Genomic DNA, 18,122 nt, shown 5'->3' with positions numbered 1-18,122 from the left:
CATTATAGACATTAATTAAGAAGTTAGAGAAGTCTGTAGGAAGTAGTACTTCAATTTCATTGTTATTTATGAACACATCAGAGTTATCTCTGCCATCCATTTTTATTTCCATCAGCATATCAAGTAGTTCCAATGAGGTCCAAACTACTTGTCTCTATGCATTTCATTTTAAATTGTATTTATTTACCATGGAATTAAATAACTTATCTTTTCAGATATTGACTATCAAGCGATGATCAGCTGAAAAACTTAGGATAAGAAAAATCTGAGATTTCATGTTCCCTTCAAATCCATGTTTCCAAAGACTGCTGCAGCAAATTCCAAACCTATTTGGAGCAGTAACAAAGAGGAACAGCATTGACCCTCCTCACATGAGCCAAGCAACGTCCTCTCGAGTATTGGAGAGTATCTCCCCCACAAGAAATCCCACCCACCCACCTTTACAAATTACATTGTGATCTTAAAAATAATTGTCACAGTTCCCTGGGGGCAGGGTCAGAATTCCATGTCTACCTACATCTACTCAATTCAAAATACCAGCGTAACACTTACCACTATAGAGATCAGGGGAACTTAAGGTACCTTTACCTTTTTTTAAAAGCACCATCATTTGTTACATTATATGTAAATTTTAATAAAACTCAATAACAATTATTCACACAGTTTTATTTTATTTAAATGTTATTTTATTCAGTATGTTGCACCTATTCCCCATAATCAACATTCTTAAACATTGGAGCCATCATTGGTAATTGAAGCAATGGTTCTTGAGTCTTTAGTTTCTCCATCATCCCTTTTATGACTACTTAAATTTCTACCCCAGTATTACAGTCATACTGTTAATATTCATTCTGAAATATCTGTAGTTTTAGTACTTTAGTAATTTTATGTAATGTCTAGCCATCTGTACTTAGTCATTTCAAACATTACAAATAGTTTTTTATAATAATATATTTCAAACTGATTTATATAGTGATATTTATCATTGATTTTAAAAAAAACTGTCTAGCTAGCTATCCACACCATGCTTAGTGGTATTGGTACTTAATTTGCATATTGTTTGCCTATATTCTAGGAAAAATTCTTAATGGATCTGTGACCAAGATAAATTTTCAACATAATGTGATTATAGAAAAAACATACTATGGCTGATTATTAGAAAGAGATAACAATTCACTCTCTTCAAGTGTGAGGTCTTTCTTCTTTTCTGTGTCTAGATCAAATTTTAAACTGCCAGAATGAAACCACCTTCCTGGCTTTGTCATTGACCCAAAATAAGTCATTATCGCTACATGTTTCTGGTAGTAGTCAACATACTAGCAGATGGTCCGGGCTCTGTGTCTGTCCACATTCACATAGTGTGTTGTTATCCGCTAAGAGTCTCCATTTGAGCATATTGGTTTTACATTTAGGCAGTCCAACTCTCAACCTATTCATAGTCATCCAAGTAGTATAAGGAAGGACAGATCTTTCAGCCACATTCTCCTTTAATGTTATTCCTTGCTTGATAGTCTCCATCTTTTAATTTGATTTCATTCTTGTGTACCCTTAAGAATGTTTGTTCTTGCCATAAAACTGTTCCTAGATCTGAGTCAGCTTTATGAGGACTTTATAACACTCTAAAAAATTATCTTCAAGCATATTTCATTTCTTGTTCTCCATAAGTGGCAAGACATAAGGAATGGGCTAAAATCACATTTTCCTTTGTGCAATGTCTAAAGTGACTGTAGGGACTGTGGTCAGAGATAATACCGAAGACACATTTTGTTGTGTGAGTTCTTTACCAGTATGAATTGCTAATCTAAGAAAATGTAAATGAGAAAACGTTTGGTAATTAGTAATTTAACTTTGATGGATTACAATTGAATAATCACATTCCTGTGAAACTTTATCATAGCTGCAAATTATACTATGGCTTAAAATAAGAGTGGATTGGCAATACATGAAAATGTAATAGCTTTCAAGTATCAGGAGAAAACTATAGTCCACCTCTGCCATCTTGTGCCCAAGGTTGGAACAAGTCTTGCCATCAAGCAAAATTGAAGATAAAACAATTTAAAACATTCACACTGGGCATAACAATAAAACTACAAAATAACAATTGGAATCTATCAAGCAGGACAACTGATTGAATTTGCCAACTGTGACAATCCCTGGCAAATCTGATCAATTTAGTTGGCTATATACTACACAATTTGCCATGCGAACTAGTCACAGTGGCAAAGTGGGAGCAGTAGGAAAAGAGAAATGAGTATAGATCAGGAAAAAGGAGTCTTTCAAATTTCATTAAGATTCTGTATCTTTTTCTGAATAATTTTAGCATTTATTATCCTAAGATTAATATAAATATTTAGCACAGAAATGTGCTAAATTGGACTTTTTTAGGTTTCAGTACTGGAACAAGTACTAAAGTAATAAAGCTTGCTTCTCTGCCTCTGAAAATTGCCAATCTCTTAATACCAGGTAATCACGATTGTTTTATGGTTCAGGATACTACTGTCCATTTTGATTAGATTAAGCCTTGATTTAAAATTAAGCTTTAATATTTAATATGGATTAATACCACTGATATTTTAAAACATATTATTAAAGCAAAATTTAAAGTTTGATTTTCACTGTTAATGGCAACTTGCTCTACATGGTTTATTTGAATTGCTTTCTCTTCTTTCTCTCTTTTTTTACCCACTACAGAGAAGCTCTCTCAGGTAAAATGGCCAAGTGTTATTACAAGTAATCACTTCAACCATTCTTGTCTTCACATCCTTTTTACGTCATGGGACCTGATGGCGGTTTCCTAAGTACTGGAGTGCTTCATATCATTGTATGGGGTAGCTTGGGAGCCATGGCAATGCTTCTGGTATTTAGTTTTCTCCTCTTTCTCTGCACTGGCTGTGACAGGTAAGGACTTAGCCAAAAAAAAAAAAAGAAAGAAATATAATTACTTTGAAAAGCTTAGCCAATAAGTGAAGGGCAAGAAACAATCTATTCTGAGTTTCATTCAGGGATATTGCAATCTCTTTGAGTATTTGTAATGGATCACTGTATAAAATATATCCAAGGGAAATATTATATTGTGGTTCCTTAATGGGAGCATAAAATCTTGCTCATCAGGAAAAAACAAACAAACCCAGGAGCCTGGTAGCTTTTCCAACTAACAAATTTTAATTCAACCTCCCAGGACACTCCATAACACAGGGGTCCCCAACCCCAGTCTGTGGATCGGTGCCGGGCCACGGCATGCCAGCAACTGATCCACACAAACAAGCAAAGCCCCATCCATGGGATGCAGGCAGCACACAAAATCATGCACTCTCCGGTCCACAGAAAAACCTTTCTCCACAGAACCGGTCCCTGGTGCCCAAAAGGTTGGGGACCTCTGCCATAACAGACCTCAGAGTGGCCATCTTAGGAAAACAGGACTTTAACATCAACATCAAACAATCAATTGATGAACATCAAATTTTATATCAAAAGGTTTCAGAAACTTTCAGAGGGTTTTAGCAAACTGATGGGTTTTTAATGTATAACAATTATTAATTATTAATGTATCGCTAATTTGTCTCACATTTCACATCTGCATAACCAATCCATCTTCCCGTCCCTTCACTTTCCTCATCCCCACATAGATGCACTTTAAATCCTACATCGTTTTAGCTGCTCTGTGCACCTGTTAAAGAGGCTGCAACTCACAAATGTTTATGTGTTTTAATAAAAATGTCTTGGTCAGAAATGTTGCTAGAGTGATAGATAATTTAAAACAAGTGTTTAGCATTTTTATTTGGCTATTATCTCTTCATAAAACCTGATCAAGAATTTCAAAAAAGTTTGGCAAAACTTGTGTAATCCATTTCCATCAAAAGGAAAACAAAGATACACCAAGGATCTCTTAGCAACACAGAGATTAATGTGTTCACTTTGACATGTGCTTTCTTAGAAGCTAATTAAAGAAGTGTCTCACTTATAAAATTATATGAATACTAGTAATGTTTTCAGATTGTAGAACTTACTTTTGGTAGTAATCAAAAAGCTCAAGTTCAAAACATCAGCTGCTCTGTGAATTATATACATCACCTATCTCTTCGGAACAAGAAAGTGCCCCATTGAACTATCTCATAGTAGAGGGAAATTAATAACATTTCCTATGAGATTTAAGAAATGAAGACATTCTTGCAGGTATCGAAGTGGCCAAAAAATTCTGAATTGGCAACAAAAAAAGACTGATTTTTTTTATAATTGTTCAACATCATCCAAAAAAAGGATAGAAAAGAGCATCAGCTTGAACTATATTATTTTCATGTGGAATATCTGAAAGAACAGCAATACAGAATTCAAAACTGAAATATAGTAATAAGCATATCAATACCAGTCAGAAGTCAGAATTAGTCATAACTTACATTATATAAATCTTATTTGTTGAAACTGATTGTGGATATTCCCAACAATATATCTAAATCTGATTTGTATTACAGGGAGAAGAGTCCTGAGCAGCAAAATGGGGACCATGAAAATCTGATGAATGTGGTAATAAAAAGTCTAATAAAAATGTTTTTTCTATAATTTGTAATGAAGCAGAAAGACTGAACTGTGGAGTTGGAGTATTATTTAAGGGTTGTGTATGTATAAATGCTAAGAATGCATTTATGTAATCCTTAGAAAAATGATAAATGATATTTGCCTCATTTTATAGATGAAAAAACTACAGACTACCTAGTCAAGCTGAGCACAGTTATTAGCATACTAGTACATGATTTTCTGATCAAAATTGGTATATGTAATAAACAATATAAAAATAGAATTCTCATACATACTCTTGACAGAAAGAATTTTCACCATTTGAAAAGATATCTTTAGAATTTCAACAGTATGTTTAGTATTTTTAATGCACTTTTGATATCATGATCTTTCCTTCTCTGTAACCATTTCAGGCCAGAGGCATATCCTGCTGAGTTAAGAGGACTGACCTTTATATCAGTTTTTTTAAAAGACCATGAAAATATATATCGTTAAAACAAAATTTTAAATGATTCTTATTTTGATTTTAATACCTGATCAGCAGTATAATCTGTTACTGGGATGGGATGTGCAGCTATATAAATTGAATAAATAAATAATCAGGAACAGATACAAAACTATAATTTAAAAAAACTTTTATTGATATAAGAACTTACATATACACATAAACTTACAGAAACTAAAATCTTAAGACATGTATTTTTATAAGCGTCTTTTTTTAAATGTAGTAAAGAATATTGTATCTTTGACAAAGAAAAGTCTTTATTATAGGAACCTTTTCTGAGTTCATTAACATGTTAGCAGTAGACTTATCTACACATGCTCTTTTTCCCCCTTGTACATTGAAGAATTTCTGTACTCTATAGTCTTCTTCTTCTTCTTCTTCTTCTTCTTCTTCTTCTTCTTCTTCTTCTTCTTCTTCTTCTTCTTCTTCTTCTTCTTCTTCTTCTTCTTCTTCTTCTTCTTCTTCTTCTTCTTCTTCTTCTTCCTCCTCCTCCTCCTCCTCCTCCTCCTCCTCCTCCTCCTCTTCCTCTTCTTTTCTTCTCCTCCTCCTCTCCTTCATTAATTTTTTTTTACCAACAGATTATTCAGTTTAGAAGGCCAGCCCAGGTTCGAATCTCAGAAGGGTATGTCTGGTTGAAAAGAACTAAAAAGTTCGAAATGGCTATTCCAGTTCTCCCTTAATTCGGGAGGATGGCTGACTTTTTCTTCTAAGGAGAGATGAGAAACTGTCCTGAGATTCAGACTATCTAGATATCTTCTGTAACTATTTGATGTTTTTTCAATTCTCACTACTAGAAGTCTTAACATTAACATGTCATCTACCAATCTAGCTAACTAGCTACCATCAGTTATAAAATGGATGTTCATTTTCTGACCAGTTCATGTAAATCCACATTTTTTTTTCAGCCTTCAGATAAAGAGGCATTTAGTCACTCTGTCACAAGTCTGGCTACAGATCCAATTGCAAGCAGTGAACAAAATGGTGGAATTAGTAATGGAGATGGTAAGATTATCATTATGTGATTTCTCAACACTTGATGACTCACCATAAATATGTACATTGCCACTGTATTGTTTTTAAAATGATGCAAGCTCACAATCCTGATTCCATTTACAGTAACTATTGTTACAGAACAGCAATAGCTCAGATAAGAGAATAAATGTCAGTGTAAGACAGCTGGCTGGTAGAGCTCAAGAACAGAGCTGGCTCAGGACCTTGGACAGAACTATATGATTTTGACTTGAATTCAGTACTGTGGCTAGCAGACCTGCAGTTCTTAGTACTGTAGGAGAACCCTAACTAGTGCAAAAACTCAGTTGTTAATACTTAATGCACTACTATAAATATTTTTGATACAAATGACTAGTATAGTCATTCCTTTGGAAACAGTTCATAAAACTAAGGATGTTCTTATTGCACACTAGAAATTGAACAGAGATATAACTATAAATAAGATTTTACTATGGAACAGTCTTTGACACGTCTTATAACAATATATGAAAAAAATCAAGAGAGAATAGAGGAAAGCTACAGAAATTGGACCATAAGTAACTTAAACCCCACTGATTTCACTGGGATACTTCAAGATGATTAGTCAGGATCCCACTCTGCACTGAGAAAGAAAAGAAGAGAGAATATTTATATTGTGATTCTGCATGGAAAAATATTTACTATATGTTATGGTAAGATTATTCTCTGTTATGTAAATAGTGTAAAAATTCAGTTCCTGAGTCAATTACAGGTAGTCCTCAACTGACAACTTACATTCGACTTAAATTCATTTCGTGACCGTTTGAAATTACTACAGCACTGGAAAAAAATGACTTATAACCATTTTTACACTTACAGTTACAACTGTTGCAGCATCCCCATGGCATGTATTTATGACAGTTGCAGTGTCCTGGGGTCATGTGTTATTAACATAACAGCTATAGTGATCCACTTAACAACTGTGGCAAGAAAAGCAAGTAAAGTTGTAAAAGCCATTAAGCAAAACTTACTTAACTTGCTTAGCAATAAGTCTTGCTTAGCAATGGAAACTTTGGGCTCAGTTGGGATTGTATGTCAAGGAACCACCTGTAATAAACTATAATATACAATGCTGTACTCATTACTAATGAGCAAATGTGTATAGAAGAAAATGTAAGTGAAGAAATGGGAAACAGTTAAGTTTACTCACTTTAATGTGTAACTGGAAAATGAACTGGAAAGTCTTCCTGGCTGACTATGCATTTGAAATATCTTAATTTTAAAAAGTGTTGAAAACCTTTCTTTCTAGAAGCTTAAAATAAACATAGTGATATGATGGGATGAATTCCTTAAAGTAAATGTCATAGACTTTGATATTTTTTGACGTAACAGAGGACATTGGTAACCCTTTAGCTGTAGTTTGTCTGCTCCCAAAATTATTTTATTTGTATATATTTACCATAAAAATTGTGTTCTGGCCTTCCAGTGAGTATGATATCAAATCCAAAGGAAAAAAAAGGGATAAACACAAACGATGTCTCAAACATCAGTCTCCCAAACAATGCTGTTGGGATACTAGGCATAGATAGGTCTGACGGGCAGGATCAAAGCTCAGGTAGCTTAAAATGGTAGGAAACTTATGAAATGGAGTTTCTATTCAAAGCATCTTTTAATAAAGGAATTCTTTGAAGCTATTGACAGAGACACTCAAAATGTAAGAATCTATAATGCAGACTACAATACTTTAAAATCAGAAATTGGAATGTAAATTTCATTTTACTTCAGAAAGGTTTACCCAACTTGTTTCTCTAGATAGCTTCCTAAACCCTTCATCCATAGTTTTAGCAAAACCTCTTAGTTCTTATCAATGCTCTAGAGATTTCAGAGCCATGGTTTTGCAGCTTGTGTCACCTCCAGTTCGGAGACACTGTCCTTATCGCTGGCCTTCTGCTTCTCTACACTCACTGTTTCTTACTCACATCCTTCATTCAAATATTCATCCTTAATGCCGTCATCCTTTGTGTTGTTGGTTCTAATTCACATATTCCTTCCCCTTCAATTCCAGGGTAAGTTAGTTTTTGCTCTTGCCACAGTTTCCTCCTACTTGAAGAAATGCTTAGCTCTCTTTTTCTCCTGAAAACCAACTCATCAAAACTATTGTAGCTATTTCCACATTTCTAATTTTCCTGCAATCTCTCTCTCATACAGTCTCCCAGAAAAAAACTCCTTCTTTTGCTTTTGAAAGGGCCAAGGGGATTTCTTTAGCCTTTATCTAAACAAATCTGGTTATATCTCCCTTGCTCAGTAATCTCAAATCGATGTCTGGAAATCAGCTATCAATCTTATGATAACAGGAAATAGTGGAGTGGGAGGACTTGAGCATATCTGGATTTTCTTGCCCATTTTCTTGCCCAAATATGTTAAATAAACTTTAGCTTCTAGAAAAACAAGCCTCTTCCTGAAAAATAAACCCTTTACCAAAGGATGAAGAACTATTAAAAAGAGGAAAAGCCTAGTTTCAAAATAACATAAAGCAATAATCATATCAGATGGCACTAACTCAACCTTAGGTATCTTCAGCCTAATTGTTTTCCCTAGGGGCTTCTGCAGCTAAATCCATTAGAAAAGAAAGATTGGACTGTTATTCACTAGACCTAGATCCAGTGAATTTCTTTTCAAAAGGGAATTCACCAGAACTTGCTTAAAATTAGCCAGGAAAATCTCATTACTAATAAAGTATCAATAGTTTCATGGATCCTGTGGTCTGTTTTTTTTCTCTTCTGGTCACCCAAAGGACTCCAGGATATGTTCAAGCACACAGATAGTGTCTTATTTCAGTGAAATATCAATCACAGTATACAAGTCAAAATGAATCCTAGATAACCATACAAGATACTGTCCCAGTCACCATTTCAAATGATCCTGCCAATAAGGAATAAGATTCTGGTGAAGTTGAGTGACTTTGCATCAAAATATAAGAGAAATTGCTCTCGGTAACTAGGAAGCAAATTTTCTTTTCTCTTTCTAATAGAGATTGACAGATCGACCAATAACCCACTAACACAATAAAAGTGCCAACATTTCATCTTTCCAACTGCAGTTAACAATTTTCATACTTACCAATCCATTCTAAAATATTTTAGTCTATTTCACTGTCTTTCATCTACTAATGTTATCAGTTCTATCCATCCATTCTCTTCTCGATGAAAAAGTCTAAACCTTCAAGAACTGTTGGAAATATGCTGAAGAAATGTCAAAGAAAAACAGATCCAGAACCAAACAAGCTTTATGTGACCACAAAACAAAAAAAAATCCAAATGGGATAAAAAAAATAATGAAGTTAACAAATGAAGAAAAAAAATAAATATGAACCAAAATAAATTTGTATTAGTATTTCCAAAGATGTTCCTTATGTGCCAATATCTTTTTTTAAAATGATACAGATACATAGATTAGTGGCCTTATGAGCCTAAAATTATACTTAAGTATTTATGCATTTATGTAATTTTCTTCTAGTTCTATCAGAAGATAGTACAGCTGCTTCTCTCCAACCTTATGAAGAAGTGCAAACCTCTGTTACAGATCTTTTGGATCAACAGGACACATTGGGTAGATCTTTAAAATGTCATCAAAGCAGAGAGCTACCTAGAATTCCTCCAAATAATGCCATGGAAACAATTCTCACCACAAGAAATGTAGAAAATGACCAGAGTCTTGGAATGGAGGGGCCTTATGAAGTGCTGAAAGATAGTTCCTCCCAAGAGAACATAGTAGAAGACTGCTTGTATGAAACAGTGAAGGAAATTAAGGACCTGGGAGCAGCAGCCAACTCAGAGAAATGCAAACCAAAGACTACTGTAATGGTTAATGGAATTTTAGATCATGTATTTGAAAAGAAGACAGAATCAGCGGAATATGCATCCGTTGACAGAAATAAAAAAAGTTGCCACAGTGTTAATTCAGAGAGTCCTCTTAGCAGTACTACTCCAGATGTGGAAGAAGAAGCTCCACCTCCTGTGCCAATAAAACTTCTTGATGAAAATGAGAATGTACAGGATAAAGGAGCCAAAGAAGAGGAGGAAGTAATGGAAAGGCTTAATGAACCCGACAAGGTACATGTTATTTTGTGTTATCAGTATAAGAAAGTGAAGTTGTAACTTGAAAGACTTGAAGTATGTACTGTATATGGCAAATGCTGTTGTTCATTAGTAAATATAAATATAAATTCTTTTTCTTGGTATCTTCTGCTGATGCAAAATCTTAAGATCAAAACTAGCAGTATTTGTGTGATCTATATATAATGTGTCAATGTTCAGCTGTGCATTCATAAATGAAATATAATATTCAAGTGGCTAGATTGAAGAAGGCATGGAATCGTATGCAGTTGGTGATAGTTTCAAGGTACTGAAATTTAGTGCTTCTTAAATTTTTAGAGACATTTGCATGAATATTTTTTCAGCATCTACCCAGGAGACACATGCTTGCCAACTGATCATTAATTAGTCTAATTAGTCTGTCCCTTGTTTTGAAATATTCCAGATAATCTGCGTTAGGAACAGAAGGTATTCAAAGTGTTTCTGTTGGCCAACATCTAGCCAGCCAATAAAACACAAAATGTAGGAGAGAGCAGAATCCTGGAGTGGCATCTAAAATTGAATTTTGCTAATGTGGTACGGGGTTTTTTTTTTCTCTCTCCTCTCTTCTGCAGAGTCTCAAAAACCTTCAACATTTGTTCCAGAAAGACAGAATGACTCACGCCCTACTGTTTTCATTACTGTTCATGAAAACTTGCAATTGTATTTTTCCCCTGGCCTCCAGATTTCTGATCCAATTTTAGATTTAAGTGTATCCATAATTTTAATTTGTAATGAAAGCAAAGAACTTTTTCTAGTTCTTACCCCAAAGGTCCAACTGCATATAACAGCGTGAATTTCTATTAAGTAGATTACAGATCAAAATATGTCAAATATTTTAATTTTTCAGAAATGCAATCTGTCACATTTTAAATAATATTAAAAACTAATTTGAATAACTCCTTAAAGAGAAAAGCAACGACTTAGGGAGTTAATTATCCCTACAAGTCTATCCAGGATAGTGGCTTTCAAATGATAAACAAATTAGTGGTGTTTTCCTGACCCAAATATTAGAACTGTATAATTATGATGCTGAGGAGGAGGAGGAGAAGGATGAAGATGATGGTGGAGTGTTTGCTGGAACAAAACATATTTGATGATAAACAATTCAAAGAATTCACTAGTACCACCCAAGTGATTGGAAAATGCTCATGTCTTATTCCTCTGTTTTCTTCCATACCTCATACAATTAATCTTAACAAAATTATCATAGAAGTAAAACTAAGTAAAACTGTTAGCCTTTTTTTTCCAGATCAGTTGGCCAAAGTTCATGGCTGGATGGGGGAGGGGGGAGGAGAACTGAATCTTAGTCTGATTATTCTACATGAGTTAAATGCAGCAGGAATTAAACACACAAAGACAGAGACAGTAGGTTTTCTTCGTATTATATTTAAAGTATTCCAAATTTCTTAACAGCAAAAATTTTAAAGTTAAAAAAATAGAATTAATATAAATTTCTTTGCTCCAATTCCATGAATGCTCATCAATTGATGCTAATCCAAACTGGAAAAATATTTTTGGAGTTGTTATTATTCCAAATATTCAAAATTTTTAGTAGTGTAAAATACAAAAATACAAAAGAAAATAACAGGAAAGTAAGGGAGGAAAACGGGAAGGGAAAAGTATAGGACAGTGGTGGCGAACCTATGGCACGCATGCCAGAGGCGGCACTCGGAGCCCTCTCTGTGGGCACATGTGCCGTTGGCCAGCCCCGCCTCCCCCTGCAGCCCCCTTCTCACCAACAGCCCCCCTGGAGGACTGTCGACTCCAGGCACAGCCTGCATGGAGCAGTGCAGCCAAGGACATAGCCGGGCAGCAGGGACAAGACTCCGCTCTCATGCCCCATAGCATGCAGATGATTATGCGGGGTGTGGGCGGAGGGCATGGCTGCCATGGCACTGCAGGACTGCCTGGACCTTTTCAGTTAGGTTGATTCAGGTTGGGGATAGAATAGAGATGGCATTGATTGCACATCTGACAGAAGACATAGCTGTAGTGCAACTGTCTTGGTTCTTTTTTGCTTTTCTGTCACCTTTCTTCATTATATACTTCTGCATTGACTGCAGGGAGTAGGAACAGGAGACATGGTGATTGGTGACAGGGTGATGGAGAGGTTAAACCTGAACTCTGTGATTTGTATGATACCACATCTTCCCTTCCTGCTTAAGATCTACATGGAGATGCTAAGGGAAGTCATCTATCAAAATAGGATCAAGTATCATCAAAATGGTGATGATACCCAGTTATATATCTTGATCCTGGCATGATCAAGGGGTACTGTGGATATTTTGTCCCAGTGCCTGAAGACTGTTGGGTCCTGGATGGAAAGGAATAGGCTTAAACTCAACCCTAATAAGTAGTTGTGTGTTCTTTGGATTTTCCATCCTTGGTTCTGAATGGGGTACAATTATGCACATTGGTGCACAATTTGAATTGAAGCTCTTACTTGTACGTTAGGTGGCAGCTGTGGCCAGGGATGCTTTTGCCCAGATTTATTTGGAATGTTCGTTCTTTCTTTGTCTTTCTTTCTTTTCACAATCAGTCCCACCCTAGTCATCTCATGTGTAGACTATTGTAATGCATCCTACATGGGGAAGTCACCGAAGTTCAATCAGAAAAGCTGTTCCAGATTCTGGCAATGCAGACAGTTATGGGAACCCCTTGCTATGCCCATATAAAATTTTTGCTACATGAGTAGCATTGCTTCCGGTGCAGTTCAAGCTTCCGGTGCAGTTCAAGCTGCTAGCTGTGACACACAATATAAAGATCTTGGCAAAGAATCTTGCTATTCAAAGGACTGTCTTTCTTCTATTACGTCTGCTTGGCCAGTAAGGTCTGGCTGAGTGGCCATGCTCCAAGTCTTTCTTTAAAATAATGTCATCTAATGAAATCCAGTTAACTTAATTCCTTGGTCACAGCACTTCCCCCTGAAATAGTATCCCCCAAGAGGTTCACGTTGGTCCAACCCTGCTCTTCTTTAAATAAGCCTGGAAGACCTGGCTTATTTCCCCTGATTGATGAAGTGTAATTTTATTAATGTACTAGATGTATGAATCTCCAGGTTATTGTTTTCCTTTTGCTTTTATTGTGGTGGATGTATTTTAACTTGAATAACACTCCAGAGTCTTTATGACTTGAATAGCCTTATAAATCTGATTTACAAATAAACAGATGATTCTGTTAAGACAGAGAAGCATTTGAAAACTGAAGCATAAAAAACATTTGGGAAAGGTCAAAGGTTTATCAATTTTGTCATTCTGCAAGCATTCACTATTACAATTTTGCCTCCCCCCCCCAAATCCTACAAACTGGAAATGTGCCTGCCTGTTGTTTCTTTGCAGCCCCAGCCATATTTGGCCCATTTACAAACTTGATCTTTCTTTTGACAGCTTCTCCTCCCACTCCAAATTAACCAATTCTGTTTCATTTTCAGAGATTATCCTGCTGAGAGACAGCCTGTCAAATGAGTGGACAGAGTCCTGAACCCATTCCAAATAGCTGCATTCCAAATATTGTTATTTGAATCTGATTTTTTGTATTAATAATAACAAAAAAAAATCCACCATGGGTTAAAGGAAAAAGCCTGGGTTTAGTTATATTTTTATTGTATTGTTTGGGATTCCTTATTTATTTATTTGTTTGTTTGTTTATTTTCCTTCCTTCCTTCCTCTTTCTCTGTAGAAAACAGCTGTTTCATTTTGAGTACTTAATTGTAATTTACCTCAGAATATAAAGTTCAAACTGTCTCAGGTTGAGACCATCTTATTTCCTGGACTTTTAATGCACCATTATGTCATCCAATTATTATATTGCTTGCTAGGTTTCATTTTATGTTGTGTTTTATCTCTAATTGTGGGGGTTTTTTTGTATTGTTTCACAGTTTTATATTATCATTTGGGTTGTGTGAAAAAAAGGATGGAAATAAAATTACCAAAAATCACAGCAAAATAAACTGCTGTGAACAATTAAGTATTTTTATGATTCTGAGTTGGGCTGTCAAGTGAGTTAATTGAACAAAACTTGAATATTTTGTTAGATCTAAGAAGACACCACTGAAATAATATCGATTATAGAATTCAATAAAAATGCAAAGGAAATTCCTACATCAGAAACTTTGTTACAAATGCTTAAATATAGACTTCTGCTGTCTTAATCATGTTTCAAACATTTAATAGAATTCAGTAGAACAGATATCAGTGCCGTTATTTTTGCCACATATAAAAATTGTTTCAGTCTGCTTACCTTCGAAACTGGGCTATTAATTTCAGCTACTGAAAAATGGACAATTATTCTTTTATTTTTGTATTGAGGAAGGTGTTAGTTTTTAAATAAGATGTTATTTTCTATCTTTTTCAGAGACTTAGTTCATTGATTTATAAATCTCGAGAAGATGACCCATCTCTTACAGAAGATGAGGTGGGTCTGTCTTGTATGAAATATATTCAGAAAATGTTACCTGAATAAAGCAGTATTAAGTGTTCTTTGATTAAAAGAAGATCTGGAAATAATGGCTCAAATGCAAATGGGTTACATGATTATTTTTGCCAAATGCCTTTATATCAGTTTCAGCCTTTCACAGTGGAACTGTTTTGGGTCACTGACTATTATTTGGGACTCCCTTCTTGGCTATTTAAGAAGTGTCAACACTGATATAGATATAAGCCCATATAAATATCTGAAGACTGCACACATTAAATTGTAGTTGATCCTGCCTTCTTATTCTGTCCCTTTATAACACATGACAAAAACTGTCAGGGCTGAGAAGAACTTTTAAAATGAAGTATAATATGATAAAAGGATTTGCATCTGAACCAGAAAACATCCTTATTGCAGGAAATGAAAATTCTTTAATTTCACAACATATACCCAGATTTAATCATAGTTTCAATTGGGAAAATGTGATCAGGGAATTTTTAGAAGCTTGACAAATCAGCCATCAATAGACACATAGACATTAACAACATCTATAGACTATGCAAAAGAGACTCACCAAGCCCAAAAGGGAACAAAAAGACCTAAGCACCTCTCCACCAGCAATCAGCACCCAGATCAGCATAGTTTAATTCCAAGGTTAACTTCAGACCAATAATCATGTAAACAATACCCAATCAATAAACTGCTAATGAAGCCAATAGCAAACAGCCCAACCAAAAAATCTCTTAAGAACCTTCCCACCAATACTGACAGGCAACCCAATAGAACAGTGGTGGCGAAGCTATGGCACGCGTGCCAGAGGCGGCACTCAGAGCCTTCTCTGTTGGCACATGCGCCACCCTCACCAGCAGCAGGTGCATCAGGCCACCACTGCTGCCCGGAGCAGGAGCCCCACCCAGCACAAAGGAGGTGAAGCGGCTGACTAGCAAGCTCGAGTAGAGGTGTTGTTGATTGGTGGACTGGAAGAAAAGGGAGGGGGAAGCATTTTACATGCGTGCGTGCATGGAGCCGCGAGCACACACGTGCTGCAAATGGGGCGGGGCTAGTGCCTGCGTGATACTCACTAGCCCTGTCCCGTTCTTGCATGGTGCAGCGCCTTGTATCTGCACTCCACGGCACGGCCCTTTTTGCGCCTTACAGCACGGTGGCCCACTTTTGCATTCCCGGTTTTTGTGTGCCAGAGGCGGCACTCAGAGGCGCCTCCCTGCCCCCCCCATGAGGGCACCACAATGCTGATGCGGCCCTGGCACTTTGCGATAAATAAGTGGGTTTTGGGTTGCGGTTTGGGCACTCAGTCTCTAAAAGGTTCGCCATCACTGCACTAGAATATAAACTGATGACAAAATGCACTTCTTACTAGCACTGATAATGTTACCTAGTTTGGGTAATGAAACAGCTGCAAGAAAACAAGCAAGCTCAGAGAGCACTAAGGACCCCTCATTTCAACCCTGAACTACAAATATTATCATTTATTGGTTTCTTAGGACTATTTAAGTCTAATGTAGAGTGGAGCATATATGCTTCAGTCAATTCAGTCAAAATAATAAATACATTTTCCAAACTGTCAACCATAGCATTGTATATTGGATTGAACTCCATTCTGTAAACATTTTATGAACACCCCCCCCCCTTTTAGTGCAAGCAACATTGAATGCTTACCACACTATTGCTTTTCAACAATGTGGTAAATTTATCATGCCTTGCCATTTTTAATGGCAAACATTAGAAACATTTTACTAGGTGGCTTTTTTACAATGGAGAATAGTTGTATTTCTCTAAGTCCTACTCATATATCCTGATGTCAACCCAACAGAGATGTATCAAGAACTTGCCTTCTGAGCAAAACTCCCTTCCCTTTTTCATATACCATAATGGAAAGCTTTTGTGATTATATATGAGCTGTAAAAACATGATCTTTCCAGGGATACTACATAAACCGATATCAAGCTCATTTTCAGTTTAATAGGCCATGTTTTGTTAGATCAAATAACTTGAAATAAATTATGTGTGCTACTATATTATTCACTGAATATTAAAATAATAGCTTATAAAAATATTTGTTATGTTTCAATGCAATTACTATATTTCTTCCCTTCATAGATTTCAGCAATGTATTCTTCTATAAATAAAACAGGACAACCCTCTAGAGACTTGGAATCTACATATACCTGTATTCCTGAACTTGTACCTCAGAAGTCTCCATCTATTTGCAGTGGCCTCTATGCCAGTGTGAAGGACTTGGAAACCAATCCAAACCTTACTGATTTGCCTCAGTCAACAATACTTCTGAATGGGGACTTGGAACCAGACTATGAAGCCATTCAGACTCTAAGTCGGGAGGAGGAAAGAAATGTTTTGATGTCTAGCACCATTCAATCCATCCTCCCACAAGAAAATGACTATGAGAGTATTGGTGATTTGCAGCAAAATAAACATGTCACCAGGCTTTAACTGATTCAAATGCAAGACTTTGGAATATGCTGTTCAGTGGATCTTTCAAGATGGGTTTACTCCATGACTTATCACTTGCAAACTTAACACACAGTTGGAAATGTAAAATGGCCAAAACGTATTTTGCTTGAAATGATATCAGGTAACATGAAAGCTTAGCCTGGGATGTTTGATCAATGATTCCTGCTTCATATCCATTAAACTATCATACAGATATGAATTTACCCTAACAAGCAGGAAACAGGCAAGTGCTCCTTTTGAAGAACCAAGATCACATGGATGAAAACACACACACACACACAAAGAACTGCTGTTTTATCAATGTGTACAATGATTTTTCAACTCCCATAGGTGATGTTATCACAACAACAAATACAGTAGATAAAATCGGAATCAAAGATGAGGGTCCTGGAAAGACTTCTATAGAAGAGACATGTTGAACCAAGAGTGATATGTCTGGAGCACATGATCAAACACATACTCATATGCTAATATATAAAAAGTGGTACTGTTAAATAAGGGCCTTTTTAAAAGATCTTTATTTTCAGTTACTTCAACCATTTTATTAAAATATATTCCCAAATTACAAGTTCATTTAGGTTGTTTTTAAACATAGGCACAGCTTGCCATAAAGAATAGATACATTTAGTGGGCTAATTTGCCTTAATATGTTGTTTGTCAACCATGGAAACTTTAAATTGTGTGGATTCCAACTCCCAGAATTTCCCAGTCAGCAATAGGAAATTCTGGGAGTTGATGTCCACACAGCTTAGAGTTGTTAAGGTTGAGAAACGCTTCCCTAATATATTTAATGCAGCCATGAGATGTTGTGACTGAATGTGCTGGCCTATTCTCAGGTTCATGCTTCAGTTTCAATCTTGCTCTAAAGCAACACAAGAGCAGTGAGTGAAACACTGGCATTTGTGGGAACTAGGAAAGACAGTCCCTTTCTGAGGAACTATAGCAGATGTGGTTGAAGAAAGCCATGCACATCTTATTTGCTTCATGGCTGGTTTACAGACTGGCTATGTAATTCCTGACTATTTTTAGTTTTTCAATACCTATTTTCTTCCAATATAATATTATGCTAGGAATGATTTACATTTAAAGCTTCAGTT

General features: G+C 35.9%; 1 protein-coding gene across 1 annotated transcript; it reads left to right on the top strand.

Moving 5' to 3' along the window:
* Positions 1-1,021: 1,021 nt before the first annotated feature.
* On the top strand, positions 1,022-17,102 carry PAG1 (phosphoprotein membrane anchor with glycosphingolipid microdomains 1). The gene is made up of 6 exons (XM_015832064.1): positions 1,022-2,898; positions 4,470-4,521; positions 5,923-6,019; positions 9,503-10,098; positions 14,476-14,535; positions 16,654-17,102. The coding sequence occupies exons 1-6, from the start codon at positions 2,774-2,776 to the stop codon at positions 17,002-17,004; spliced, it is 1,281 nt and encodes a 426-aa protein (XP_015687550.1). The 5' UTR covers positions 1,022-2,773; the 3' UTR covers positions 17,005-17,102.
* The last annotated feature ends 1,020 nt before the right edge of the window (positions 17,103-18,122 follow it).

The sequence above is a fragment of the Protobothrops mucrosquamatus genome, unplaced genomic scaffold, assembly GCF_001527695.2.
Source record: "Protobothrops mucrosquamatus isolate PMUCROS unplaced genomic scaffold, P.Mucros_1.0 scaffold_297, whole genome shotgun sequence".
Classification (NCBI taxonomy): domain Eukaryota; kingdom Metazoa; phylum Chordata; class Lepidosauria; order Squamata; family Viperidae; genus Protobothrops; species Protobothrops mucrosquamatus.
Note: the sequence above shows the minus strand (reverse complement) of the source record. Positions and strands in the feature narration are given on the sequence as shown.